This window comes from Etheostoma cragini, chromosome 14 (assembly GCF_013103735.1).
Source record: "Etheostoma cragini isolate CJK2018 chromosome 14, CSU_Ecrag_1.0, whole genome shotgun sequence".
NCBI classification, from domain to species: Eukaryota; Metazoa; Chordata; class Actinopteri; order Perciformes; family Percidae; genus Etheostoma; species Etheostoma cragini.
In genome coordinates this window covers 717,251-745,226 of record NC_048420.1, presented here as the reverse complement: position 1 = coordinate 745,226, position 27,976 = coordinate 717,251, and the positions used below count along the sequence as shown (strand labels likewise).

At 42.2% G+C, this 27,976-nt stretch overlaps 2 protein-coding genes across 7 annotated transcripts in view; both read right to left on the bottom strand.

Annotated features, from left to right (window-relative positions):
* Positions 1 to 22,541, bottom strand: glcci1a (glucocorticoid induced 1a). Of its 5 annotated transcripts, none has more exons than XM_034891898.1 (8): positions 21,904 to 22,541; positions 17,014 to 17,165; positions 14,467 to 14,556; positions 6,648 to 6,800; positions 4,284 to 4,433; positions 3,565 to 3,799; positions 1,496 to 1,616; positions 1 to 1,417 (listed from the first exon to the last, which is right to left on the bottom strand). In XM_034891898.1, exons 1-8 carry the CDS (start codon positions 22,247 to 22,249, stop codon positions 1,102 to 1,104), a joined length of 1,563 nt encoding a protein of 520 aa, XP_034747789.1. In that variant the 5' UTR covers positions 22,250 to 22,541; the 3' UTR covers positions 1 to 1,101. The 5 variants fall into 5 exon arrangements, with proteins under 5 accessions (XP_034747789.1, XP_034747788.1, XP_034747791.1 ...); XM_034891897.1 differs by having other exon boundaries at positions 4,284 to 4,436; positions 21,904 to 22,534; XM_034891900.1 differs by having other exon boundaries at positions 3,565 to 3,775; positions 21,904 to 22,534.
* A 3,287-nt stretch (positions 22,542 to 25,828) lies between these two features.
* Positions 25,829 to 27,976, bottom strand: part of umad1 (UBAP1-MVB12-associated (UMA) domain containing 1) — a 7,568-nt gene continuing 5,420 nt past the window's right edge. For both annotated transcript variants that reach the window (XM_034891915.1, XM_034891916.1), the window contains exon 3: positions 25,829 to 26,396. In XM_034891915.1, coding sequence (XP_034747806.1) covers positions 26,121 to 26,396 — 276 coding nt within the window. In that variant the 3' untranslated portion in view covers positions 25,829 to 26,120. The remainder of the gene's footprint in view (positions 26,397 to 27,976) is intronic.

Here is a 27,976-nt window from a genome sequence, read left to right as displayed (position 1 = left end):
TTCAATCTCAGAAAAATGTTTATACAACTATACCTCCAATCTGCACCTTGAAGGAACCAAAGGCTTTAGTTTGATTGTACTTCCATGGTGACGGTGCTGCAGGCCCCGTCAACAGGCTTATAAGAGCCAATCAACACTGTCTGCAGGCTTTAATATCAGACATCATCCAAGTCTCTGTCCAGCACGCTTCTATCAAAACACACACACACACACACACACACACACACACACAAACACGCCATCAGTCACAGTGTGTGTGGTCGGTAGAGTATCCCACACCAGCCAGAGAGGGTAACCGTGACGGGATGTCCACTACTTCAACCCTTTTCCCTTCCACAGTCAGCTATGGGAATGAGAAAACCAGGAAGAAATGACAGTGAATCTGTTCTGCAGATATTTGTATGGACATACATTCCAAATTACCTGAGTATAGACTCTGATTGTGAAATACCTGAAGCGAGGCCAAATGCAGACACTGTGCAACCAATTTGAGGCCTTTTTCTTTTTCTTTTTGCCCAAATGATTTTTCTGTTAGCATTTTTTAGACAGGGTTTAACTATGTGACCTGGATAGTGTAAACAGAATCCTGAATAATACAGCTGTTTTCCCTGTTACATATATAACACAGCAATACAGTTGTTTTTTTTTGCATTTTCTTTGTTTTTAAAACAAGCATTTTTCTTTCTTTTCATAGAGATATATGTGTATATATGTTTAGAAAGCTTATTCGTACTGTGAATGTTGAAACAGAACACAACACATAATTTAATCAGAAATATACTACCAGTTTAAAACGCATGCCCCCCCCCCATCCGTCGCGCTCTGTATCTTCGATGCCTGCATATGATAACCTGTAACCATCTGCACCAGCTCAGACATAACACAGGACAGAACATTAAGGTGGCGAGTCTTTGTGGCGAGGCTGCGGTTATTCGGGACATTGTTGCTACGTCATGCAGAGATAGAAGGGGGGGAGGGGGGTCAGCACAGAGAGACGGAGGCTCCCCCTGGCAGAGCAGAGGGAGGTGTTGGTGGGACAGTGGTGATGGTTGGCGGTCGCAAGTGTGGCTCCCTGGAGTCAGAGGCCAGCTCTGCTCAGGTCTAGCTGATGGCCGGGCTTTCTGTCTGGGGCTCTGCAGTCTCTGAGGGCCAGCCGGGCTGCTCAGGGGGGTCGTCTGTGCTGGTGCTCGTCGAGACCTGAGTGGAGGCCCCGTAGAGCGATGTTTCCCCCTGGGTATCCGAGCTGCAGGCCACCTCCGCGTTGTCCTCGTCCTCCTCTGGCTCCGAGGCCGGGATGAGGGGCAGGGAGGCGGGGAGTTTGACGGGGCAGAAGGCCGAGCCCGTCGGGATGAAGTTGACTTTGTTTTTGTCGGGGCAGGAGAAAAGGGGGACCGACGTCGAAGTGGACTGCCTGGAGCTGCAGAGAAAGATGCTGTGTCAGTGGCAGGCACACATTCCCAAAGGCAGCAGAGAGGAAGTAGCAAACACTCCATACCTCATCTCCTCGAAAGCTTTAATCTTCTCACAGCCCTCCGGCGGCTCTCGCTTGAACATGTAGCTGTTGTTGGGTTTGGGCGAAGAGGCAAACTTAGGCAGCGGCGAGCTGCTTCCACTGTCTGTGAACACAGAGATACAAGGCAACCAGCGGTTATTCAGCCACTTTTGGAGCATCTTTTATGTCCACCACTCGTCAATATCGTAAGGTAGATGCACCAGGGGTTACACAAATGTTATTGAAAATTGATCAAAATGAGCTTCTGGTTAAAAGATAAACAACAACACACAGCACAGCTTACCAGCTAACAGCATGCAGCCGAAGACACGGGGTGTAGCTTGACTATCCCATACACTAAGTCTAACTTAAAGTAGCTAACTGAGCTAACACTGGTGAACAACTGTAGGATTAGCGAGAATGTCGCTAAAGGGAGATTGCTATGAGTGCTTAAGTGAACTAGTTTAACGTTTAGTTTAAATTTAAAGTAGATAATTAACCGACAAAAATAACTGTGTTGAGCTACCAAAGCAAGCTGCTTTCAACACAGAAGCATGGCAGCACGTCAGCCAGTCAGGAGGCCGGCCAGCCGAGCCAGTCTAGTTTATCCATGATGCATTCAGGTGCACCTTGTTAACGTAATGGTGCAATCAGTTGCAGTTTGTTAATTTTAAGAAAGTCAAATTGTTGTTGCAAAGTACCTTTCTAACATCTAGTGGTTCTTATTGTGGCATTGCTGTCCCAGTTGAAAAAAAAATGTTTTAAATCAAAAATTGAATGGAAACGTGGATTTGGATAATCCCTGATTATTAGCCCTTGTAACAACCCACAGTTGATTTGTTAGTTAGTAATTGCTGTGGACAAACAAATTCCATGAAGAGACCAAAACCAACAATGTGTTAGTCCGTCTGTCAATACTTTCCTAACCTGTCTGTGGTACTCAGCACTAAGCCTTTTGTTTGTTGCTCAGGACATACATAAGCCATATGCCATCTTAAACAGGACGAGTTCAATTGCCAGTATATGGTTGGACCATGTATGGTCAACATGTGTCACAGAGGAAGAAGATGCCCCAGGCTTTGATAGACAACTACTTGTCAGTAGGATACATTGATTGTTGGTTTGATCTGCGTATGGGAATTGTTGACAAGGAGAAACGTACTGTATACAACATGACCCAACTTATCTTTCAAATCTTGACATTTAATCTGTGCACATTAGCTGCAATAATATGTCACCGCTGTGGCAAGAGGAGCCAAATTGCCAAATTGATTAGTCAGCACACTGTACTGTGTCACTCATCATAGTGTTCATCTTTTAAGCATTAAAAGTAACCAACTAGCTCAACTTACCCTGCCTTCAGCCCTGTAGAAGACACACATTCTTTGAAATGAAGCTAACAATGTGTCACCTGTTTATAGAATATAGGCTATAAATGTTAAAATATCAAACTAAATATTCAGTCTACACTTGATTTAAGTTAATGCTCCTCTTTCTAAAATTGCCTTTTTTCAAGGGATCCACCAGAAACATGTGGTTATAACTGGACTGGTCTCACCACATGAACCTAGTGACCCATTTATTAGCCCATCATGTCAATGAATATTTTATATGCACACTAACATTCCCCCATTATTCCAAATATGGCAAAATATTACAAATTTGATTCATGTCATGTAAACAGCCCATCAAGTTTGGGTATTCTTAATAAGGCTGTTTTTTTTTTTTTTTATTAAGACATGTGAGATATGTTATTATCTTATTACCGTCTTATTCAGGTTTTAAAAGCATTTTTTATTTTTCATTTATAAGCAGTGCATTTAAAATCAGGATTTTTTACTGAAGTTTGCGACAGTTTATTGCCTCTTGCCTGTTTAAGGCTTGATGTACACAAACTAACCAACCAACAGTTTGCAGGTCTGCGGTACAGATGCATGCCCAAAGAATATATATATATATATATATATAGATATATATATATCTATACTTTTTTTTCTCTCATTAGCCATGTAAACAGCTTAGTCTGAATATTGTCTTTTTTGGAAATAGGGGGCTAAAAGGATGTTCTTTACCTTTGTCCCGGTCGTACAGTAGGTCCTCTGTGGAGTAAGGACTGCCGTCGTGAGATCCGGGCGGGCAGGCCGGGGAGGGGCAGGGCGACAGACTGGAGCAGCTGCTGGACCGGCCGGGGGCTGACGGAGTCTGGGTGTCCACGCTGCGGGTACTGCTGCTGCGCTGCTGGGGGGGGAATGGTGCCCGCCGCCCATCGGGAACCTCCAGGGACTGCAGAGTCCGACAGGAGAAAGACACGACGGCGCAAGAACAGGATTCATGATTGCAATGTCAAAGACAAACCCCCGCCCCACCCCCCATTTGTGAGACGACTGCACGCTAGGGCTGGGACGGTATGCTTTTGTCCGGATTTAAGTCTTTCACAATAGATGTGAGCCAATTCGATTTATATTGGGATAGTATAGAGTACTAAAAATTTTCTTTTCCTTCTTTAAAAAAAACTAAAATTGAATACACTTCTAGATAGAATATATCATGAGACATTCCTAATAACAACCTAATTCATTTGTAAAAAGTACATAACATAGAATTTCTGATTTCGCTCTGTTTTGCTGGAAACAGTTAGGATAAACAAAATATTACCTAAAATATTTATCTGAATCATTGGTCAAAGAAAATAGATTCCAGGGAAAAGAATCAATTTAAAAAATCGTAACACACAGGTTTACTGATATTCTGGGTTAACAAACGTATGAACTGAAATGAAGCAGAGCCCCACCTTGAGCTCCTCCTTCTCTCCGTTGTCTTTGATGAAGACCTTCTCCAGCTCGTGGTTGATGCCCTCCATGCTGCTGGGCACCCTGGAGATGGAAGGCTTTGGCACTGTGATGTTGGACAGCGGCATCTGGGCGGACTTCGACATGGAAAACTGCTGCAGAACACACAGACACAGGGTGTGATACCTTTCCACCTATCAAAGCCTTTTTGTATATGAACTGTTGCCAGCATACAATGTGAAGTGTTGTATTTATAGCAGTAAATCCACTGTAGAATGTATGTATGAGTAAGGGATTTAATAAAGCAAATGACGATGGATTGAAACATCTCCACCTGAATCTCGTCCTCTTATTCCCAAGTTGTGTTAAGACCATGGAATGCACCCATTCCATGCAATACACTGGATACTAAACTAGTCTCCCATTGCCAGACTAGTCTAGGTCTGGCTAGTCCTCACAGCATTCTGGTTTGAGAAAAACGTGCTTGGGGTTTATTGGCATTTCTTTAAACCAATCCAAGTTGTCATGGGCGGTGTCTGGCCAAACATGGTGAAATCCGGTGGAGTATCCAGCGGCACCTGAACAATCCGGTAAGTGGAACTAATAGTATTTAATAATAGTTTTTTGTCATATTTTAGTTATAAAACACATTTTGGAAGTTACTAGTGGATTATCACAGTTGACTGATTATTAGCCGCAATGGCTAATTAGCAAATTTGCTAAGCAGTATGACTATTGATGGTAATTGCTGATTTTGTTTAGATATGCCAAATTGTAATTACGTAAGTAATGATTGGCTGGACTGTTGAGCTAACCTGCCCAACGACCCCACTGATTAAATAACCATGATCGCCCTTCACCCTTTTTTCTTTCAGAGGACTATGTATTTATAATTATTATTTTAACTGTTAGTTTTTGTAACTTCACCCCAAAAATGAAATGGGGGAACAGTTAGAATACATGTTTTATGATTATAAAGAGGAGTTTTTTTACTTCATAGTCTGTGTACTTGTGTTTTTATATTATCTGGGTCACATGAAAGTGACGGGACCAAATGATTTGTTAAAAAATAAATATTTTTTAATTTGAGTGAAATAATAATAATGTACACTCTTTACTGATGCTCAGGTCTTATACATGCACTAATGGAGAGATGTCAGAGTAGGGGGCGGGGGGGGTGGCTGCAACTGCTGAGCGGGTGCCCTGAGCGGGGTTCAGTGGTTTGCTCAAGAGACCTTGGCAATGCCCAGGAGGTGAACTGGCACCTCTCCAGTACCAGTCCACACTCCGTACTTTGGTCCGTTTGTGGACTTAAAGACAAAGAGATTATATTGTTGATTGCAATTACTTGTACAGCAACATTTGGAATTATGGAACTGTAACGGCATGATTTTGTCCTTATTGAAGTATTTCCCGATACATGGATGCCAATTGGATTTGTATTGCAATTTTCAATTATTGCGATTGTACAAGTATCGCCATTCTAGGAGTGTTGTGATTTGATAGTATTGCAAATTTGTTTTTTCTTCTTCAACAAAAACAAAGGGTTGAATAATCCACTTCTAGAGACAATATAACACGGGAAAAATGTCTTAAAAAACTTTTTGTTTTCTAAAAAGAATCCACATCACATGTCAAAGCTTTACCAGAAATTCCTCCAAAGTGCGCTCCACATAGCATTTGGGGATATTGAAGTGTATTCCCCTCCCACAAAACATTAGCTGCTTGCTCCTAGCTGCTGTCCGGTTAGTGTGTTGGGCCAGGCTCCTGTGATTATCATTCTGACAACAATCCACAGAGCGGCGGTGGTGTGGCTATGTCCTCCAGAGGACAGGTCATGGCTTTGCAACGATAAGTAGAAGTTATTCCCCTCAAAAATAGGTAATTGAGCACTTGTCACGTAAGTGCCGTTCATGTTGTACAGACATTTTAATTGCATTTCATGGGGGTTTCAGTCGGAAGTACACGCTTATTTTTGACAATCAAGATTAATTAAAAAAATGGCCAGAATTCTCCTTTAACCATAGCCCTCATAAATCCACCAAATATAAAATTACAACACAAAGGAAGTGGAAGGAAACAAAACATACATGCATCCGGAGCAATCCCGGAAGTGGAACGCAAAGGATATAGGCTTTTTCATTTGTAAAGAAGAACAGAACATGGATTTTCTGCTTTCAGTCAGAAAACAGATAGGTTGAAGTCGCTGTCAGCGGTACCGTATAAAACAAAAATATGCAGGTGAATGCCCCCCACTGCACACATTCCAGATTCCCTTAAATTGATGCTTCTTTCTACAGATACATGTCTTCTACTACGGGTGTATTTTGCAATGTTTCCAAATCAATATATCTGAATAAGAGTACCTGAACGTGGCTGGCTGTAGAGGTGTGATTTGTAGTGCTGGTGAGGGCGGTGTAGGTGATGGTGTTGCACTGCAGGGGGGACAGTCGCTCCTTGTCTTTACTGTGGCGTCCCCCTTGTTTACTGCGATGGAGCTGATGCCGGAGCTTAGCAATCTGCAGGATCAAAGAATCAAACAGGAGAGACAGAAGACAGACAAACATTTAGCAGGCAGGTCCATACAGAGCTCTACGATAAAAATGTTTCCTGCAGCATCAGACGTCGTTATGTTCACAGTCATGCGGCCGTGTGATCTCTGCTGCTGTGCTAGCAGCTGCTGCTCCCGCTATCAAAAATACTGCCTCTTTTATACTGAGAATGTAAGGACAGTGGTCCGGGAAGTAGGGCTCCACAATATGAGGAAAATATCTAATTGTGATTGTTTTGAGTGATATTGTGATTGTGACATTATTCATGAAATTCGGAAATCTGAATATTTTACCAGTTTGGAAAAGCAAGGTCTTTTAAGACCAGACTAGCACAGATATCAAACTTGTTACATATGGAGAAAGTACGATACAATGGCTCTCTCAACTCTGCAACCTGTGACAAAATGTGGCAACCATTTCTGTCTTATCTACCAAAAGCAGCTTTTCCTTGATCCCTGATGCACTGTAGATTTTCACTTGGTGGCTAGTGTCAACTTGTTTCACTATGTTTTTGGAAGGGCAACCTTTCATTCTTTTACTCTATTTTCATTTGGACCTGTGTCCATGTTGTTCATGTGTGTATGAGTGTGTGTATATATACACACACACATATGCAACTGCTATTGCAGAGGTTGCATCACTTCCCATAACAAACCACGTTGGACTAAAGTTATGTCACATCCACACGTTGGCCACATGGCTACCGGTCTCAAAGCGGAAGGGTCGACCGGTAACAATCATGTAAAAGGAGAACTGGTGAAAATGTACTTTTCTATTGAGCAGCAGAAAAGTTGTAGCGTTGGGATGCGACTATCGCACATGCGCACATCCCTATATAGACAATGAAACGAAATATCCTAGCAGTCCTAATCTATATCAATAATATTATCTCATTTTTGGTAAACGCACACCTGTATGCGGATGACATAGTGCTGAATCATGTTGCGGATTCTGTTCATCTAGCAATTGAAAACTTACAACAGTCCATTCAAATTCTGCAAGAGGCTTTTAAAGACCTAAGACTTGTACCTAATGCTGATATAACAAAGTTTATGCTTTTTTTCAGAGCTAGAGCTATATATTATTCTAACCTTAATATTCCACTATGAAGGCACCTCCGGTTGACAGGGTCACAGAATATAAATATTTTTGCATCTGGATTGATGAAAAGCTATTCTTCAAATGTCCCATTGATAATCTTGTGTGCAGACTCACTGGAAAAAAAGCATCTTCCCCATGTTTTGTACGAAAAGGGTCGATGAGGCTGTTTTTTATGTGTCACGTCTTAGTCTAGACTATGGTGAAGTCTATAAATTTATAGACATGCATCATCTCCCACTCTTAAATCCCTGGACTCGGTCTATCACTCTGCCTTTAGAATCAAAACCAGTCATGCCCATTGTACAAATGATTGTATTTTATATGAAAGTGTGTTGTGGTCTTTTCTCCAAGAAAGACACTGGTATCTGTTATTGGAAAACTGCCATCTTACCTAACACAACTTTTCTGTTACTCAGAGGGACATTATGAGACTCGCTCTGCTGACTGGCTTACGTCATGTTCAACAAGCTTGCTATGAACTTGAAAGGTTGGCTTTAGTTTTAGATCCCTCCTGGAACAAATTACAGAACTTAAAATCTGTTAAAATCAACTCAATTGTGTCTTTTAGACAATTTAACATTTGGTTGTAAGCCTGCAACTTTCAACTTATAACTGCTTTAGATAATTGTATCTTCTTTTGCATCCTTATTATCTTAATTTATTTATCAAAATCGTATTCAAATTCGGAATGTTTTATTGAATGTTTCTATTTTTCATGACTGTACTTTCTGTGTTGATGTACTGTATTTGTGTCTGTAATAAGTCGATGACATTGTACATGAGGGCCGTGCCACAGTGATAAATAAAGGTTGAACAAATGTACGCTGTTGCAAGAATTTCTTTTTACTTAGCTACTTATGTGTTAGTCTGTGGTTGTTTTTCCTTGCCTATGGGGGGTTACTTTGTTGTGTTCTGCTGTGCTTCCATCTTGTTAATCAAACAGAAAAGCTATCTCCTATCCCATTAAGTACGTGGGGTGTAGCCAGACGGAAGACTACAGCAACTATGGCATGCATTGCAGCAATTCATAATGTTATTAGTTGACAAATCAAAATGTCGGTTTCGCAGGGGTGTCCTGATTGTCGTCCTCTTTTTTTCTCAATAGGAAGTAGAGCTACAAAATGGAGATGCATTCCTTTGAATAGATGTCCACCAGATGTCACTGTTCCCAGTACACATATACAGTCTATGACAGCACATCACCTGCACAGTCAGAGACAGGTTAACTTTATTTTTCAACAAAAACCTTTTATCTGTGTGTGTGTGTGTGTGTTTATATATGTATATATATGTATATATATCACCGTGTGTGTGTGTGTGTGTGTGTGTGTGTGTGATTCCAGCCCTTTCGGACATGTCCATACATGTTCCCTCCTTCACACATTTGTGACACTGGCCCTCTTGACTGTAGCAACACAACACATGCAGGCTTATCAATGCAGGCTCTGTCTGAAACAGGCTGTTATGTGATCCCTAAATTCGGGCCACTGAACCAGTTACACAGCGCAGTCCTGCCCGTTTTGGTCTTCTTTTTTACTTGGGCAATGCACTTCTCAGGTTTTCCGCAACATAAAATCCATATAACACACACTGTTGGAGCTCTGACATTACACTGCAGCTCAATATTTTACATAGAAACAATGCATTAGGTTTTGTACAAAACAAAACCTAATGCATTGTTACCAACTGGTAATGATGACCATGGCTAATCTGGCAAGAGCTAACTCCACAATGGACTCTTACTTAGCTTAATGGAACGCGGACAACTCAGGTGTGATGGCAGTCCCAGCTCCGGTTTTCGACCACTGAGGTAAATCAAACGCACTAATAGACAGGAGTGGTATTCGTGTTCCGACTGGCATTAGCATACCCAATAGAGCCATTTGGTTTTACTATTTCAACATCAGCTTTAACCCAACTAGGACAGAACAACCCTAACCTTGACAACTAAAGTTAGTGTTTGCTATGACTAAGACAAAGTGTGGTTTGACCAAAGAAAGACACACCTACTTGCATACTGTGATTTAGATACACACTGGATTAAGCAGATACATCGGGTAATGCACACTTATATCAATGCTAATATTTCTGTGGATCTTTTAGCAGCTGCACTACTCAGGTCTGTCCCCTCTCCTTTTCCTCCTTATTGTTTGTTTATTGACATCTGTGGAATCTGTGTCAGTGCTGCCTCTCTGCAGCCCTGTAACTCAGTAACGTGCCTGTGCACACATTAGTGAGGGCTGAGCTGTCATCTGGTCTGGCCCTTATTGTTTCCTTTGCTGCAGGAGGCGCAGAGGAGCCAGCTGGGACTTGGCTGACCATAAATTGCAGGGGGGTTATGGTCATTGCTAACAGGGGGAAGTGGGTAGTTAAGAATGAGACAGCGTTATCTGCCACCTCCCTGCTGCGGTGGTGTATCAGTACGGTGGGGCTGAGAGGGGCAGATAGTGCCACGCCAGGTGCAGCTTCAGAGGCCGTATGTTGCTGCTGTAAACCATCAGCACCATGTACACCAAACGTGTGAGATTTTATAGCATTAAGTCATTCATTACTGTTTCATCTCTCCCACCATGTACAAAACTTTGGTAGGTCTGACAGAATTCACCACGTTTAGTCAAGAGTGTCATGTGTTATGAACAGCTTACATAACAGAGCTTGTCGCTAAGGCTAACTTAGCGAGCCAACATTAATTCCCCTGTCTCCATTTCCCTACATGTTGTGTTTAACATGAGGATGAGACAAAAAACTAGCCTGGGAGAGTGCACGTCTCCCGTGTTGAATCACGCAGAAACTGCATGGTCACAGTCGGAATAGTCTCGCTTTGCCAGATCTTTCTCCACAGCGCTGCGAAGGAAGGTCTGGCTTGTCCACACAGCATTCTAAGATGGGTGAAAAACCTGCTCTACTTTATTAGTATTTCTTTAAACCAATTACAATCGTCTTGGTCGGTGGTAAGCGTCAGATGTAGCTTGTTCTGGTGGAACATGTGTACATTCAGAAGTAGTTTTAGTCGTCAACAGAAAACTCAGATTGGACAGATAGTCTAGCTAGCTGTCTGGATTTACCCTGCAGAGATCTGAGGACCAGGTAACCATAGTCCTCAGATTGGACAGATAGTCTAGCTAGTTGTCTGGATTTACCCTGCAGAGATCTGAGGACCAGGTAACCATAGTCCTCAGAAATCCACCAGAGGTAGAACACCAACACAGAGACGGAGGAAGGGGACGGACATCCGGCACAATTTCTGGCGGCACCGGAGCAATCCCGGAAGTAGAACAACGTGGATACAGACAACTGTCTTAAATACGGCTGCGGCTGTCAATCCCCGATGTGAGCTAAGTGCAGAGTGCAGATGTGAGGCGTGCATGCTCAGATTTAAATTGTTTTTTTTTTGTTTTTTTTGTTTATTGATCCCCAATGGGGAAATTACAATTTACACTCTGTGTCCAAACTTTGTTAGTAATCACACACAGTCCTGAACTACACACACACACACACACATGCTCAGGATCTATACATGCACTAATGGAGAGATGTCAGAGTGAGTGGGCTGCCAGCTAAACCAGCGCCCTGAGCAGTTGGGGGGGGGGTACGGTGCTTTGCTCAACAGCACCTGGCAGTGCCCAGGAGGTGAAGTGGCATCTCTCCAGCCACCAATCCACACTCCCTACTTTTTTTGTCCATACTGGGACTTGAAATTGTATCGAATCAACAGAGGTGTACCTGTCAAATGTTTTTTCAACACAGATATCCAACAGCATCTGCTGTCAGGCTGCTGACAGACACACTGCATGCTCCTTTAGCTGAAATATAAGGAAATATGTCCATTATGCTGTGTTAGCATCCTATTTTATAGATGGATTATTTAACCAATTCCATCTCTGTGTGAATAAAAATAACAATTTTAAATGTGAAATGTGTTACTGATTTTCCCAAATACATGTCATGAAAGAGATCATATTTCATGACTCAATCCAACATTACATTAGTTTTAATTTATCATGTCATCATATTTACGCGTTCCTCTTCCTTTTTAAAACCTGCCGCTGTATTACCAACAATGCAAATTGACCAGATAGTTTGGTCAGAGATTTGGGTTTGTTATCCTAATAGGGTGTGGTCCCTTCTTTCTAACTTCACACCCCCAGATTGTTTTCAGTTTCAAACTAAATTCTAAGCAATCAGTCCGGGAAATAGCATTACTAGTTTGACTACTTCTCAATAGCATCACGGTTATAGATAGGTAGATAGCACTTTATTGTCCGTATACACGTGCATTTGTCTTGCAATACAAGCTCCAACGATTACAACACAACAACCTAAAGACAAAGCTAAAACATATAGGCATCAAAAGTAAAACCATAACTAGATCATTAATTAACAGGAGTTTTAATAAAAAACTGCTGAGGATCACTGACGCCACTGCCAAACATGATGGATGTCTTGTCCATGGATGTGGAGAAAATATTACTAAACTACTATTGCCATGATAATGTAGCTTAGCTTGCGTCATTTATTTGAGGTGCAATACGCTTGATTAAAATAAAGGCAAAACAGAGCGATTCAATTCATCCACATTCGAGTGGTAGCCAGTAAAAGGGCAGACTATGGAACGTGCCTCCAGTATGTTTTACTGTCCTACTACGGTCCAGCTATGCCCTGCTGTGCCACGCTACACCCTGTAATGCCCTGCAGTGCCCTGCTATGACATGAACTACTACAACTACCATTTTTAGTCAATGTTCCGTTATCTTAATTGTGACTGTTTTTGCTACTGTTCATCACACCCCCACCCGGCCCCGTCAGACACCGTCTACAAAAGGGTCTGGGTCTGTCCCCGGTTTCTTCCTAAAAGGGAGTTTTTCCTCGCCACTGCGCATGGTCGGACACTGCTTGAACTTGGGGGAATTACTAGAATTGTTGGGACTTTATAAATAATAGAGCGGTCCTAGTCCTGCTCTATCTGTAAATTATAGAGCGGTCTAGACCTGCTCTATCTGTAAATTATAGAGCGGTCTAGACCTGCTCTATCTGTAAAATTAGAGAGAGGTCTAGACCTGCTCTATCTGTGAATTATAGAGCGGTCTAGACCTGCTCTATCTGTGAATTATAGAGAGGTCTAGACCTGCTCTATCTGTAAATTATAGAGTGGTCTAGACCTGCTCTATCTGTAAATTATAGAGAGGTCTAGACCTGCTCTATCTGTAAATTATAGAGTGTTCTAGACCTGCTCTATCTGTGAATTATAGAGAGGTCTAGACCTGCTCTATCTGTAAATTATAGAGGGGTCTAGACCTGCTCTATCTGTGAATTATAGAGAGGTCTAGACCTGCTCTATCTGTAAATTATAGAGAGGTCTAGACCTGCTCTATCTGTAAATTATAGAGTGGTCTAGACCTGCTCTATCTGTGAATTATAGAGCGGTCTAGACCTGCTCTATCTGTGAATTATAGAGCGGTTTAGACCTGCTCTATCTGGGAATTATAGAGCGGTTTAGACCTACTCTATCTGTGAAGTGTCTCAAGATAACTGTTGCTATGATTTGATAATATAAATAAAATTGAAATGAACATGCTATATATTTAAAACAAGTTGCAGAAAAAAGCTGCATGAGGAAACCCCGGCATAAAGCATCAGCTATCCTTAAGTGAGACATTAATGCTCATTGGTTGGTTGCAGTATTCTCCAAAACACCAGAGGATGTACAGACACAATAATCTGTAAATAAGCAAGAAGTAAAGAAGAGACCAAAAGTGAAGGAAAGCATGTTGCCTGGCAACAGCAATGAACACATCATGATAAACATTACAATTATCTATTCTGATTATTATCATTTCCCCAGCCAACCATGTTGAACTGAAAGCGCAGCGTGTGCACCGGGCGCGGAGTTACAAAAAGTCAGAACACCTAGTGGTAAAATCTGTATATTGGTCTGGTGTTTGGCTGGATATCAAACCGGTTTGACTTCTTTTACACCAGCTCAAGCAGACAAACGCTGTATTATGCAGCTGCCTCTGGAGATACAAAAGGCTTTATACAACTTTTATTCATATGCAGTATATAGAGTTTATTATTGGCCGATATTCCCTTTTAAGACAGAAAGTAATTCTCGTTGGACTTTTGCAGTTGCTGCCCCGAGACTGTGGAACAATTCCCCCGTCATATTTGCACTATTACAGATGTAGCTCTTTTTAGCTCAAAACTATCGGTTTAGAATGGCTTTTAATACGTAGTAGTGGTGTGATAATTCCCCTTTCTTATTTCTATGTAATCTTTTCTGATTTTACTGTTTTCTACGTTTCGTTCTTTTTATTGAATGATATGTGTTTAATAATTGGTTTTCTGGTGTGAAGCTCTTTGGATACCTACTGGTTACTGTAAAGTGCTACATAAATAAATATTGATTGATTGAGTTATGAGATAAACTACGCTGGTGTGAGTTCTCCAACACAGAATTGAAATCTTTTAAAGTTTGCATGCATCAACCAAAGGTTTGACTGAAATATGATTGTATCTGTCTTCAGTGTCATGCCTCTTTGAGCTGGTCGGCGCTGCCCCAGGACGCAGAGCGCTTGTGGATGCTCCTCTTCTCTCTCGTTTCCTCACTCCAACATCCAGGAGTCTGAAAAGAACATCACAGCTACAAATTACTTTGAGCTTTGCATCTGAGTAGGGGTGTGAATCACTAGTTGTATCACAATACAGTATTAAATTGCTCCTTTGGACAACAATACAGTCAGAGTTTTCCCTTCCATCATAAGTCTAGGTGCGGCCCACAAGCCATGTTTGGCAGCACCCTTACTGAATGAATGTAAAATGCCGCAAAAAAGTGACAAAAACTGAAAAAAATCACCAAAAACAGACAAAAAACCCATCAACTAACTAAAAAAAAAAAACTCAGATCTTTGGACTGTAGTTGGACCTCTTCAGCTTTAAGTTTTCTCTTTAAGTTTTTTAGTGTTGTCGATTATATGCTGTAGCTTTTCCAACATTTTAGACACAATTATTGGTCCAAAACATTACATTTTTTGTAGGACAGACCCATAAACCCCCCGCCCAGTATGCGCACCAAAGTCTTCCACAAACATTTTAAAACATTGACAATATTTGCTCATTTCACAAAGTCTGCCACGATACGACTTTGGTATTTTTGTAGTTTTGGCCATTAATCCTATAAATTATGGTAACATTGTAATCACTAAAGTCCTTCAAAAAGATTATCAAAAGCGTTGGCTATTCCAGCAATGGATTATGATTGTGACAAATTCTTAGAGGCAGCATGGGCATGGGCAGACTCACACACACACACACACACACACATACACCTCAGTGAAAGCTGAGCTGGGCTCTGCGACACAGTGACAGAGCAGAGGACTACAGTGAACTCTGAAGGTGTCTCATCCAAGCAAGCACGCACACACACACACACACACACACACACACACACACACACACACACACACACACACACACACACACACACACACACACACACACACACACACACACACACACACACACACACACACACACACATTCCAGCAAGTCAGTTACTACAGAATGTCCCCATTATTCTGTATTCCTCTCCTCTGTCTTGGGGAGGATGGAGCGGAAAATAGCAGCAAGACCCAAAACAACCCCAAATGACCAAAAAGAGACACAACAACCCACAAAGAGACCCACAATGTCAAAAAAATGTAACATTGAGGAAGGACCCCCCCCACACCCCCAAATACGTGCACCTTAGTCTTTTTTGGAAAACATAGTGCCTTATGTAATGTGTTTAGGTTCTGGGGCTGATTTAGAGCGGACACTACAGGCAGGTTGATGACTGATGGACTGTAAAAGTCAGCAGGCTGGAGTAAGAGATGAAGACATCTCTGCATTAACAAACAGCTGCACCACACGTGCACTCTCACAATCATGCCTTTGTATCACATCAATAGTTAATAATAAACTGTAAGATCAGAGCAAAGAGGTCGTCTGGCTTTTGAAAGTCCCACAGATACGTAGGTGGTAAATGTCACACAACCTGCAAGAAACAGGAAGACCTGTGTGTGTGTGTGCGTGTGTGTGACATCTGAGGTTGAACAGCACGAGAGGATCACAGGGCAGGAAGGTGTGGGCCCACTTTAAGGTCAGACATGACAAAACATAACTATAAGAAATAAAATCATACCAATATTTTATAGCCAGAGCCAACACTGTAATAAAACCATGGGCCTAGAGTGCATACAGTATGTCCACACAGACAGACACAAGGCCCATGTGAGGTGATTCAGTCTGGCCTGTGAATATTTTAATAAACCATATTTGCTGTCCTCAAAATATATGCTAGTTCATTCATAGTACAGTCCTCACTCAGGGTGAAGCTGCAGATGGTGAAACTGAAGAAGATCAATCCATAATCCATCCAAAACCGGCTTTATCAAAAGGTAAACACTCAACCGGTAACACACATATGCATTTAATTTATTAATGCATTACCACAACAAGCAGGAACCATCATAGATACAGAAAAGGCCTTTGACAAGGTGAACTGGAAAATTCTCTTTACAACATTAGAAATATTTCTCTTTGGCGAATCATTTATTAACTAGGTCAAGAATCTGCAGACTTCTCCGTCAGCCACTGTCATCACCAATGGACAAACATCACAAAGCTTCACACTGCACAGGGGGGCCTTGGGAAAGATTATCTCAATTCAAAAAGATGATCTTTTGGGCTTGCCGCCTTTAATTGATAGGACACCTCGGATATGAAAAGGGAAAAAGAAGGGGGAAGACATGCAGAAAGGGGGCGCAAGTTGGATCCGAACCCTGGGCCTCTGTGTCGAGAAATAAACCTCTATGCATGGATGCACACTAGTTCACCATTTTCATCAAACCCTTGGCAGCAGCCATTCATCAGAACATCTACATAAAAGGAATCCAAACACGCAACATACATCATAAGATTAGTCTCTATGCAGATGATATACAAATCCTCACCTTATTACTACAAAATGCCATATGACTTCATCTCTGTAGGGGACAGGATACAGCCCATGTAGGGAAAAGGAGCATGTGGTTGTGCTTACCTGTGTGGATTTATCTTTCATACAAGATGGGTATTGCAGATGGATGTCACGAGGCCACTGCCCTGTGAGGTAGGGTCCAGTAAAGGTGCCCTGGGAGGGAGACCGCCAAATGGCCCCCAAGCTCCGCACCTGCTCGGATTTTGTCCTTTTAACTGCAGAGATAAAAAGACCACATATAGAGTGCAACATAAGCTCAATGTAAACTTCAAACAGGCATGAAAGCCCTGTGAACCCCCTGTACACTACCTACCCAGGTTATTGTCACATCCAGTTCCCACTCTTAGGTCATGTTATGTTAGTTTCCCTCACTTCCTGCTTTATTTTGTTAACTCACTGTCTGTCTCTGTTTCAGGTCACTTGTCTTATTTGTCTGCCTTTCCATTTGTGTGATTAGCCGTTCTTCCCTAATGTGTGTCACCTCTGTGTAATCGTCTTCACCTGTCCCAGTGCATATACCAGAAATCAAATGGTTATCACAATATCTGGCAGAAAAAAACGCAATTTGATTTCCCCAAAAAAATCGTTCAGCCCTATGCCAAACCCTTCCATCAAAACAGATATTCTGAGACATGCTCTATGGAAATATATCATAGCTACATTGTCACATTCTGAGGGTACAAGAATAATGACCACAGCTACCAATCCTATGCGTGCTCACACATGACGCCTCATCTGGCCAGTGTTCCTGTAGTAATCAGGTGTCTTGGCTTCTGGTCCAACAGTAGATTATCCCATTAAACCAGATACAGGGCTAGGTCCCTTTATAAATCCACAGGATTACAAGTTCACTCAAGGGTCTTATTCAACTTGGCTGTGATCTTCCAAATATTTTAAGTAGCTCAACAAGGTTGCTCCTCTTTAGAAAGACTTTTCTAGACCAGTAGTATCTACTACAACTAGGCCTACTAAGCACAGATCCCCAGGCCTCCAATGTTTCAATTCAGTTCTACTGGATTTATAATGTCAAATCACAACAGGGGTCATCTCAGCATACCCTAAGGATAGAGTAGGTCTAGACCACACACACATAATAATAATTTCCCACAAGTAAGCATTTGGTGCGACAGTGGCGAGGAAAAACTTTCTTTTAACAGGGAAGGCAACATGGACAGACTGTGAATGTTGGTGGACGGCCATCTACCGCTCAAATCTGTAAGTCAGGTAGCGCTGGAAGGGGCATACATGTTTACTTCCTGGAGAAACAAGTGAAATTCACAGTGCTTTTTGCTCCTCCGGGTGATGTTCCAACATATCTGGGACATCAACAACAAGTACAAAGCGGTATTAGTGGTTATTTTGGCTTATAAAGGAAAGAGAGGTTTGTTGAAGCCTACAGCTCTACCCCGACGTGTAACACGAGCAGTGCTAACATAAATGATCCCAACATGATCCTGCAATCAAATGCGCGAATAAACCAACACAAACATTTCGCCTTGGTGTGAACTCAGCCCCAAAATGAGCATGAAAGTCCCAACCACGGTCTGGAAGCTGAAGCAAGAATGCTAAATATTTCATGATGATAAAGCCACGGTCAGTGTGCACTTTATTTTTGGTGGGATTTACGGGATAGTTCTGGTGACACCTGATGTTCCGCTGGATGTCTCTCGTTTTTGGCCTGATGCACGTCCCTGTACTCTGTCTCTGTGTTGTCGCTCTAACCTCTGGTGGATTTCTGAGGACTATGGTTACTGGTCCTCAGATCTCTGCAGGGTAAATCCAGACAGGTAGCTAGACAACCTTACCAATCTGAGGACTATGGTTACTGGTCCTCAGATCTCTGCAGGGTAAATCTTCTGAATGTACGCATGTTCCACCAAAACAACTTCCTTCCAGAGACTATTTACCACAGTCCAAGACAATTGTGATTGGTTTAAAGAAATGCCGATGTGAACAACAGTGACAAAATAGTGAAGCCTCTGAGGTCGACGTTGACACTGGGTTGTTCTTTTTCAAAAGAAGCATTGTTTTAATGTAACACGTAGCACTACTACACCATACTACTGCAGTAGCAGAATGCGGAGCCAGTTTCAGAGCCTGTGAGTGATACAAAGTTGGAAACACGCCCCCCTGACCACAGATTTCGGAACTCAGAATTCGGAAAACCTTGCAGTACCCGGAACTAAATATCCACCATGGCTGCGCCCTGCATCAACAGTTGTGAAAGCTGTCGTAACATACAGTTAGAAGCACTTCTCTCGTATTTGTGTCTCACTTAATCAGACGTACACACAGCATCGTCCATCTTCTATCTGTGGACAACAGTGTTACGCTGTTTGCACAAAAACAGCGTAATGTGTTGTAAAGACTGTCATTGCTAACATTGGCTAACCTGGCTAGAGCTAATGAAAACAATGACAATCTGACAACTCGTGTGTTATTATTCCCATCTTTAGCATCATAGTTCCGAGGTAAATGGAATGCAATATTCCAACACAGAGTTACGTGCCACACGCTACTATAATGGTGAGGACTGGCGGGTGAAATCGGCCGCCCTAAACACAAAGTATACCAGGCAGACACACAGCTGACAGCTTCACAGGTGGATGCATGCAGGCTCAGACACTGAGGACTTGTGTCGGTCAGGCTATCGGTCATGTACGCAGATGTCCCGGAACCTGTGTGTCCATTGTCAACGTCAGTCCCACGCTTCCCATTCAGTTCTATTGAAGTAGCCGTGCAATGCATTCTGGTAGCGACGTGGGGATGTCCATATAGGAGTTGTTTTAACGGAAGGGATCGCATCGTCTATCAGCATTGTACGCTAGCGGGCTTGCCACCAGTTTCTTTTCATTTTGGTGGCCCGTAATGGTGGCCGAGCCGGCCGCTCCTCATCTGCAGAACGTTGGCTGGATTCAACGTTATGCAAATGAGAAGCAGGCGACTCAACGCCCCGCTTCTCCAAGGTCCCCACGACGCTACCAGAAAGCTGCACGGCTGCCTCCAAAGAAATGAATGGGAAGCGCAGAAATGGCGCTGACAATGGACACCAACCATAATTGACCAGCTTACCATTTATAACAGAGAAATTAAATAAATTATTGATCATTTTATCTACATAGTTTGTAGTTGACTTTACAAGCAGACTTCTCCATTGGCTGTTGAAACAGGTGGTGGCCCTTACGTTCTAAAACCAGCCTCTGGAGACAGGACCAGCTGACTCACAGCGACACCATCAGCTGGTTGGAGTCGAGATCTGAAACTTTTCTCTGTGACGTTCTAAAACGGTTTGGTCTCGTCACGAATCATAGGTCCGAACTGGGCTTAATGTCCGCGCGTGTAACAAAATATAAATATCTATCTGTCTTATAAGTCACACATTGATGGCACTAGCAACCCTCCATCAGCTATCTCTGTGTGTTTATTGGTTGTTGGCATGTGTCCAGAACACCATGCTCAGTGCCACCCTGGCTTGATTCATGCCCCACCTTGGAAACCCCGATCAAATTGCCCTGGACACGGGGCTGCTACCAGCAATATGTAAGACTGGAAAGATACAAAGTCAAGTGCATAACATAGCCTGTAATATTTTAACCCAAAACAGATCCAAACCATTAGAGCTACCAGGTCTTAACAAGAAAATGTAGTAAGATGTAATAGCAATGACACACAGCTACTTTATATAGGCTGGATTGCAAAAACACTGTCAATACATTGTTGTATTTGCAAAGTGATTTTCCTCCTCTTTGTAAAATAGATGTATTCATGACTGACAAGTAGTATTTCTTATATGGATATTGCAGAGGCTGGCCTGCCTACCCAGAGGGCTCTGTTTATGTCTCACTTACTGCTAGGCCCCAATGTTGCCATAGAGCTATACCAGCTGATGACATATTTGTTTTCCACTTCAATGACAACCTAAACATAACGCATTAATACTATGCTTTCAGTGTTCACAGCAGATTCAGAAAATATGTCTAATCGACGTATAATGCAGATCAGTGAGCCCTGTTATCTACGACAGAGGAGCTGCATCATCACCACACAGGCATCCATAGCCTGACACATTTACCTCGTCGTATCGTAGCAGGGATGATGCCAATGCAATGTAATACCAACTGCATTAACTGATATCGTTTACATCGCAATTGTAACACACTGGAATAATACACCAAACCAGCTTAAACTGTGGTGTGCTAAAAATATTACGGATACTATAAAGTTAATACAAATTGGAACATGGTTGCGGGAGCTACTGTAGAAATTATAGTGCGTATACCTTCTCAATGTTTATACCGTCAAATACCAGATCCCTAATGTATTACGACCTAATTAGAAAGCTAGCCAACTAGCCTAGCATCTGGCTCCGATATGGATAGTTCAATCTTAGCAACAGAGAGAATGGCTCACCATATTGAATCTCGATACGGAAAGAATGATATTTTGAGGTGGTCTGGATATGGGGAAAGTTGTACAAGATTTTAAAAAATCCCACAGCCTTTATGTGAATGATGGCAGTCCGTTTTATTATTCGGTATACATTAAATTTACAAAACTGCGCTAATTTGAAATAAAATGTAATCGTTCGAGCTGCTTCGCCTTCTATTCCACTGGCATCTCTTCCCAAAACACAACGTGGCGTCCGATGGCCAATGCTGGGGAAAACTGTTAAAGTTGAGGTTTTATATAAATGTAATGTTTGATAGTGAATTACAAAAACGCCGAACTTTAGAATACCATGCATTTTCGGGAACATTCTAGTCTGTCATTTGAAAATGCACGTATAGTGTTCATTAATCCCCGAAAACACCCAATTGTCAGATTGTTAAAGCTAGTTTGGCGTGACGTTCGCTAACACGAAACAGAACGACACCTAGCACAAGTTAGCACCAAGCTATCTGAACAATAATGGGTGCAGTGAAGCTACATTTAATTTACTTTAAAGGACATTACCTTTGGAAACAGGCGAGGATGTAGAGCGTTCTGGTGAGCTCCTGCTGTCCGGCGGAGAAAGACTCTGCCTGGGGACCAGCCTGCTGTCACAGCCGCTACCACCCGGGTTGGCGGGACTGGAGCAACGGGACGTCGTCGGTCCTGTGTTGCTCCCGGCTACTAAGAAGCAGCAGGAAGCAGAGCGGGTTGGGCTGTGCTGATTTCCACGCAAAAGCTGGTACGGCACCGTGGCGCGGATAGGCTGCAACCGGACCGCGGTGGTGTTGCTGCTACAGGAAGAGGAGGCTGTGGGGGAGCCACTGGGTTTAACCCGCTGCGGGGATGAGCTGGCTGGGGAGGCTGACATGACAGCCACGCTCACTTGATAAAGTTAAATGTAACAATATGAGCAGTGCGAGTACATAGTCCTGTCATTTAAACAGCACACAACTTAGCTTTATGTGTTTTTAGCACACGACCCTAACTAGCTAACCTTATTCCTTTTAACAAACTTTGCCAGCTACCAAAGTTTCTGGGGTTACACTGTCTTCACTTTCACACTTTTTTCCGTGTCTGAGTACAAAAATAGCCCGCCTGTACTGTTTAGAGACCTTGTGCCAAAAATTGTATGTACGGTTTACTTCAAATTGGACAGACTCCTGACTCACCAAACACTATTTCCAAGACCGCTCTTGTTAGACTCAGTTGGCACAACAACTGACAGAAGAGGTTGGACAATGGGTGGGACCAAATCCATACAACAACTTTCTGATTGGTGCTGAACTACTTCCTGGAGATGTCGATTGGGTGTTCATTGGATGTATAGAAACTTGTTTGGTGGCCACCTGATGGAGGCACTAAGGTGAACTCGTAATACCGCATGTGTACCGATGGTACTGCATGTCATAGGTGCATATACCTTTAATGGACTTTTAAAAAGAATAGAACATTATAAGCTGTGTCAAAATGTGTATCAAGCAAGTGAACTTTCTTCTCATTTTATTGCAGAGCACAAACACAACTTACTTCAATACGACCCCTGGTCTTTTTTACTCAGACATATCCAAGATTTACTGCGTATTTCAACAGAGGTTAACTTAACATCACAGACGTTACCGGAAATTATTTATGTTCTGTTCTTTCTTCATTCTAAATCAGGAAGAAAACACAATTCATCATTGTGAATTTCTTTTCCGATGTCTACCTTCCATCTACATCTGGGCAAAAAGAAGATAACTACTAATAGCCATAGAGGATACTATAGTTGTTAGTTATGTAGTATCTGTATGTCAGCCACATTTTGTTTACTAACAAAAATAAAACTAAAGTTACATTAAAAAACTAACCACTCTCCCATTAATGCAATCAAGTCTCAAATCAAGGCAGGCCTCTCTTTCTCTCACACACACACATACACACACACTAATAATTACTCTGTCATCCCTGCCTAATCTCTGCGGTTGGGTTTCTTAATTTCCTGGAGCATGACATCCTTTGCCAAATGTTTTTAAACTATGTATTTATTACAATAAAATATACATAGTGTGACATCATGGTACCTTTTACCTGCAAATATTTTACATGTTGCCATTCATACACATAATAGCTACAATAACTGTCACTATACTTGCATGAACTGCAAACAATATGGTATTAATGTAAAGTATTACCTAGAAAATGGGTTTCTTAGCACAATATGATTGGCAATATTTCTTACTTCAATCCTGATTCCTACAAAATATATTGTTATATGACATTAAATTCAATTAATTTAATGTTATATAACCAATGATAAAATATTTCCCTTGTACACAGACGGTCATAATTTAGACAATGCTTTTTAAATTTATTTGTTCAGTTCATCCACAGTTACAACCAAGTGGAAACATAGCCAGCATCAAGAGAGCCACACCTGAACTCAGACATCAGGTGGTTACACAGAGACAACTTTAGTGGGAGTTAACAGGTAGCTATGTGCTTACTTCTAAAAGACTATTGAAGAATTATAATGACTTCATATTAAAAGGCACAACAGGTTTGAAGAGACCACAGTTGATTATGTACAAACAAAACGTACAAATACAGTATTTGGGAAACTCCTGGCTGAAATCTTGACATTGTGCAAATGTATTTCCTCTTCTCAGGATAAGGTCTATGCTCATTTTAAAAGGTCATATTTACAAAATGACTCCAAAGACAAATGCTCTGGTAGAGATATCATTATGCCCAGTTGCATGTAATCTGTTGAGAACGTAATTCAAACCAGGATGCAAATGTCAATCAAAATCAAGACCAACAGATGAATACGCTCAAGTGAAATCCTCTATATTTTTTACAGTGTTTACCAGCAATATAGCACAAGAGTAACTTGGTTTACGCAAATAGCATGCATTCACAAATAAAATGGCAGAGACTCAACCAATAAAGAGCAAATGGAGGCTGTAAGCTGATAAAAGCCTGGGTATATTCATGTTCATATTCATACTAGCAGCTTGTGTAAATTCAGCATAATGTAGAATTATCCAGCGCTACCAGAGTTGGAACATCAATTCAAACAGATGTATTTGTATCATTTGATCATTAGAAATAGTTCTCATACTATCCAAAACCATTCAAAAAGGAATCATACAGCTTTATATCTTAGGTAAACACTCAGTACAGTACATGCTGTCATGGCTTGAAAGGATTTCGGTAGAAAGTGTAGAAAGTTATACTGAGCAAAATTACTAATTGTATGCTATCTGTGCTCCATGGTGTTTTAAGCACCCCCCCCCCCCCCCCCCCCCCCCCCCCCCCCCCCCCAATGTCTCCTTCCAGGCAGCGCTGTGACCATTGACTTCCAGGCACCTAGAGCCGAGACGGGGGCTTAAAACACAGATAAACCCTATTTATTGTCCCAGTGCTAAGCTGTGATACAAGTTATTGCTTCAGCTACTAGGTGTCACGTCCTCAAATAACCTGAAGCTTATGCAATAAAATATCAACCTACACTTGAAGTATAATTTCAATTTAGTGTAATCTGGGTTTTATTTTTGTAGTTTTGGCCACCCTTCATATCGGTATGAACTGGATTGTCTCCAAGGTAAATGCTGAGATCTGGTAAAAATGAGGACATTGCTAAAACATCGGGGGGGGGGGGAGATGTGAAGCTGGCTCATACCCGGGTGTTTGAAACCCAACCCAAATACAGAGAACTGAAATGCAATGGCTGTAGTGGTCGTTTCTCACTCCTCTGTCTGGGCACAGCGTATCGTATCACAACAAAACACAGACTCAGAAGACTGGCACACTTATAGCCAGGCATTTCTAATGAAATACCTTTTGACAAAAACTAAACAGCAACGCAATCCAAGCCTGAGGTATGAAGTCTGGTTTATGCTTCTGCAGAGGCTTCACGCGGAGCTTTAGCCTAAGATAAGGGCCTGAAGTGTCCTCAGATCTCAGCAACGTCCCCAGATCTCAGCAACGTCCCCAGATCTCAGCAACGTCCTCAGATCTCAGCAACGTCCTCAGATCTCAGCAACGTCCCCAGATCTCAGCAACGTCCCCAGATCTCAGCAACGTCCCCAGATCTCAGCAACGTCCTCAGATCTCAGCAACGTCCCCAGATCTCAGCAACGTCCTCAGATCTCAGCAACGTCCCCAGATCTCAGCGACGTCCCCTGATCTCAGAAACGTCCCCAAATAGTGCAAAGTCCTCATAACTGATAGAAACCCAAGTAGTAACAAAGTATAATTATCCTGTTCAGTTAAACAACATGATTCCAAAACATCCCTGCCTATGGGACTGACAGTCACAATGTCTTAACCAATCACAAGCAGGCCAGTCTCTGTAATGAGAGTAAACAGCAGGTGCCCTAACTGCGTTACGTGGGTTTACGTCGAGAGCAACCCAACAAGGAACAAGTTCATTTAGTTCCCATGAAGCCATAAAGCTGAAACTCGGTCACCGTCATCAGTTGTACAGCCAGTGAAATGTCCACGCTTCCTTGTGTTATTTCCAACATGATGTCATGGCATTGCTATGACTAAATTACAATTATAAAATGGATAGGGAGTTAATTACAGAAGTGTTCTGGTTCGTAGTTCTACAACTATTTTTTGTCTAATGCATTTCTGTGAGCTTTACTTGTTCGTAATGCTACAGTATGACATGTGCATGTTCAGAAGGCCTAGGACCTCTTAAACAACCAACCCATCAGCCCCAGTGTGAACTCCTCATGGAAAACTTTAACACACTAGGCGTTATGAAGCACAGAGTTCTCTAAGGTGAAGTCGTACTGGAAACTAGTCAGGTTGTAGTTCATGTCCCGGGACAGCAGCACATCAGGAAATAGGGGGCGCCCTGCCTGCATGGCCAGGACATGGGGAGCCAGAGTGAAGGGCACGTCCCCGAGGAGATCCGGCAGAGTTGAAGCAGCTTCCACCGCCGGGGGCCCTGCCACTGGCGCGCTGGTAGGGAAAGCGGCAGGGGGCTTTGTGTTGGTGGGCGCAGCTGGAACTGTACAGGAGGACTGGGAGCAAAAGCAGACAGAGTTAGTGTCAGTGTGCACTGTTATATATTACTTTTAGATCCACCTTGTTTCTTTTCCTGGTGGTTTTCTATCCCACAAGCAGCAGGGCCACAGCTTTAGGATCCAACTAACCCTAACACCTTACTATTTTCTTCTAACTTTAGATTTTTTTCTGAATATTTCATACCATTGTTATAAGATCTTCCTGGAGGTGATAAAACAACATCCACAATTAGTTTTTGCAGCTGAGAGTAGCACAAAACTGCCTTTGTGCATTGCATTGTGGGTCAATAGTAGGGCTGGGTGATGTAGAGAAAATCAAATATCACGATATTCTTAAGGTACCTCAATGACGATACTGTATGTTTGACTATTGGTGTTTTCACAAAATGTTTTTTACACAATGAGATTTTTGATAAATATTCTCCAGAGATTATTTAATCTAAACAAAAACAAAAGTGTTACGTTTATAATTTTGTTCAGTGTAGTTTGTTGAGTCCAGTGTGTTTTTTATTGGGTTATAATGACAAAGGCAGTCCCTCGGGATAATTAGCAGGGCTCTAGACATTTACTTTTGTTCGGTGTGGTTATGACTACACAAGACTTCCTGGAATGTTATTTTTGGTCTCAGTCCTTTTTTGTGTGCAGCGCTGCACTAACATGCACATTGCCAACATGCTGGTCCTAATTAGTGCAGTTTGCCAAAAACAAAGCTTTAATGCTGTCAGGACCTGAGAGGCTGCTGGTAAATCCCAGTGGGCATTCTGCATTGTCACTTTGAGGATGCACACCAAAGTGGTTTGGAGTTTAATCAACTCTTGAGTCTTTTACTTTGTATCGTAGATTGTACAGTACATTGCAGTGTACTTGGAGGAGTCAATGTTGAAGTGTGCATTTTCTTCTATAAAATGTAGTTCAAATCAGATGGAATAAAAGTGCCGAAATGTAGTAGTAAGTTAGCCACTTCTTGCTTTATTATATAATAGCTAGCACAATGAGTTGAATGCTTTTAGCAAGATTATTTATTAAGCTCATTTGCTCATGAAGGAAGTTTGTACTTTCTTCCCCTAAAGTTCAGCTCGGGGAAACTGGAGTGCAAATGTGTACTAACAGTCTTGGCGTTGCTGAAGCTTTGAGGGAATTTAAATCCGCCTGCTCTGCCAAATGGGAAGCAACGCCAACAGAGCGTCTTTTTCTTTGTATGCAGTGTGTCATAAACAGAACTATCCTTAGCCACAGCATGACCCAAAGTCATTTCATTACCAAGTTTCCAGCATTTTAATTCTATTTTTGTTAGGCCTGCTGCTGCTAGGTAGCTCTCTGTCCTCTGTCTGTCCTTAATTGCAGGAGTGAAGCCTGGTGTCCAGGAGTTCTTTAAATACCGGGTCAACCTCCCACTCTTTGTCGGATCATCGTCAAGAGGACCTGGGGCCTGTTGCACGAAAGTAGAATAAAGATATCCAGGACAAGTGAAAAAGCGCAGCTGGACTTAGTGTGATCCGCTCATTGCGGCTTAATCAGTTGAACGTTTTCCGAGCCAGGATGAACAGGTGGAGCTATGTCAACCAGGTGGAGATAAC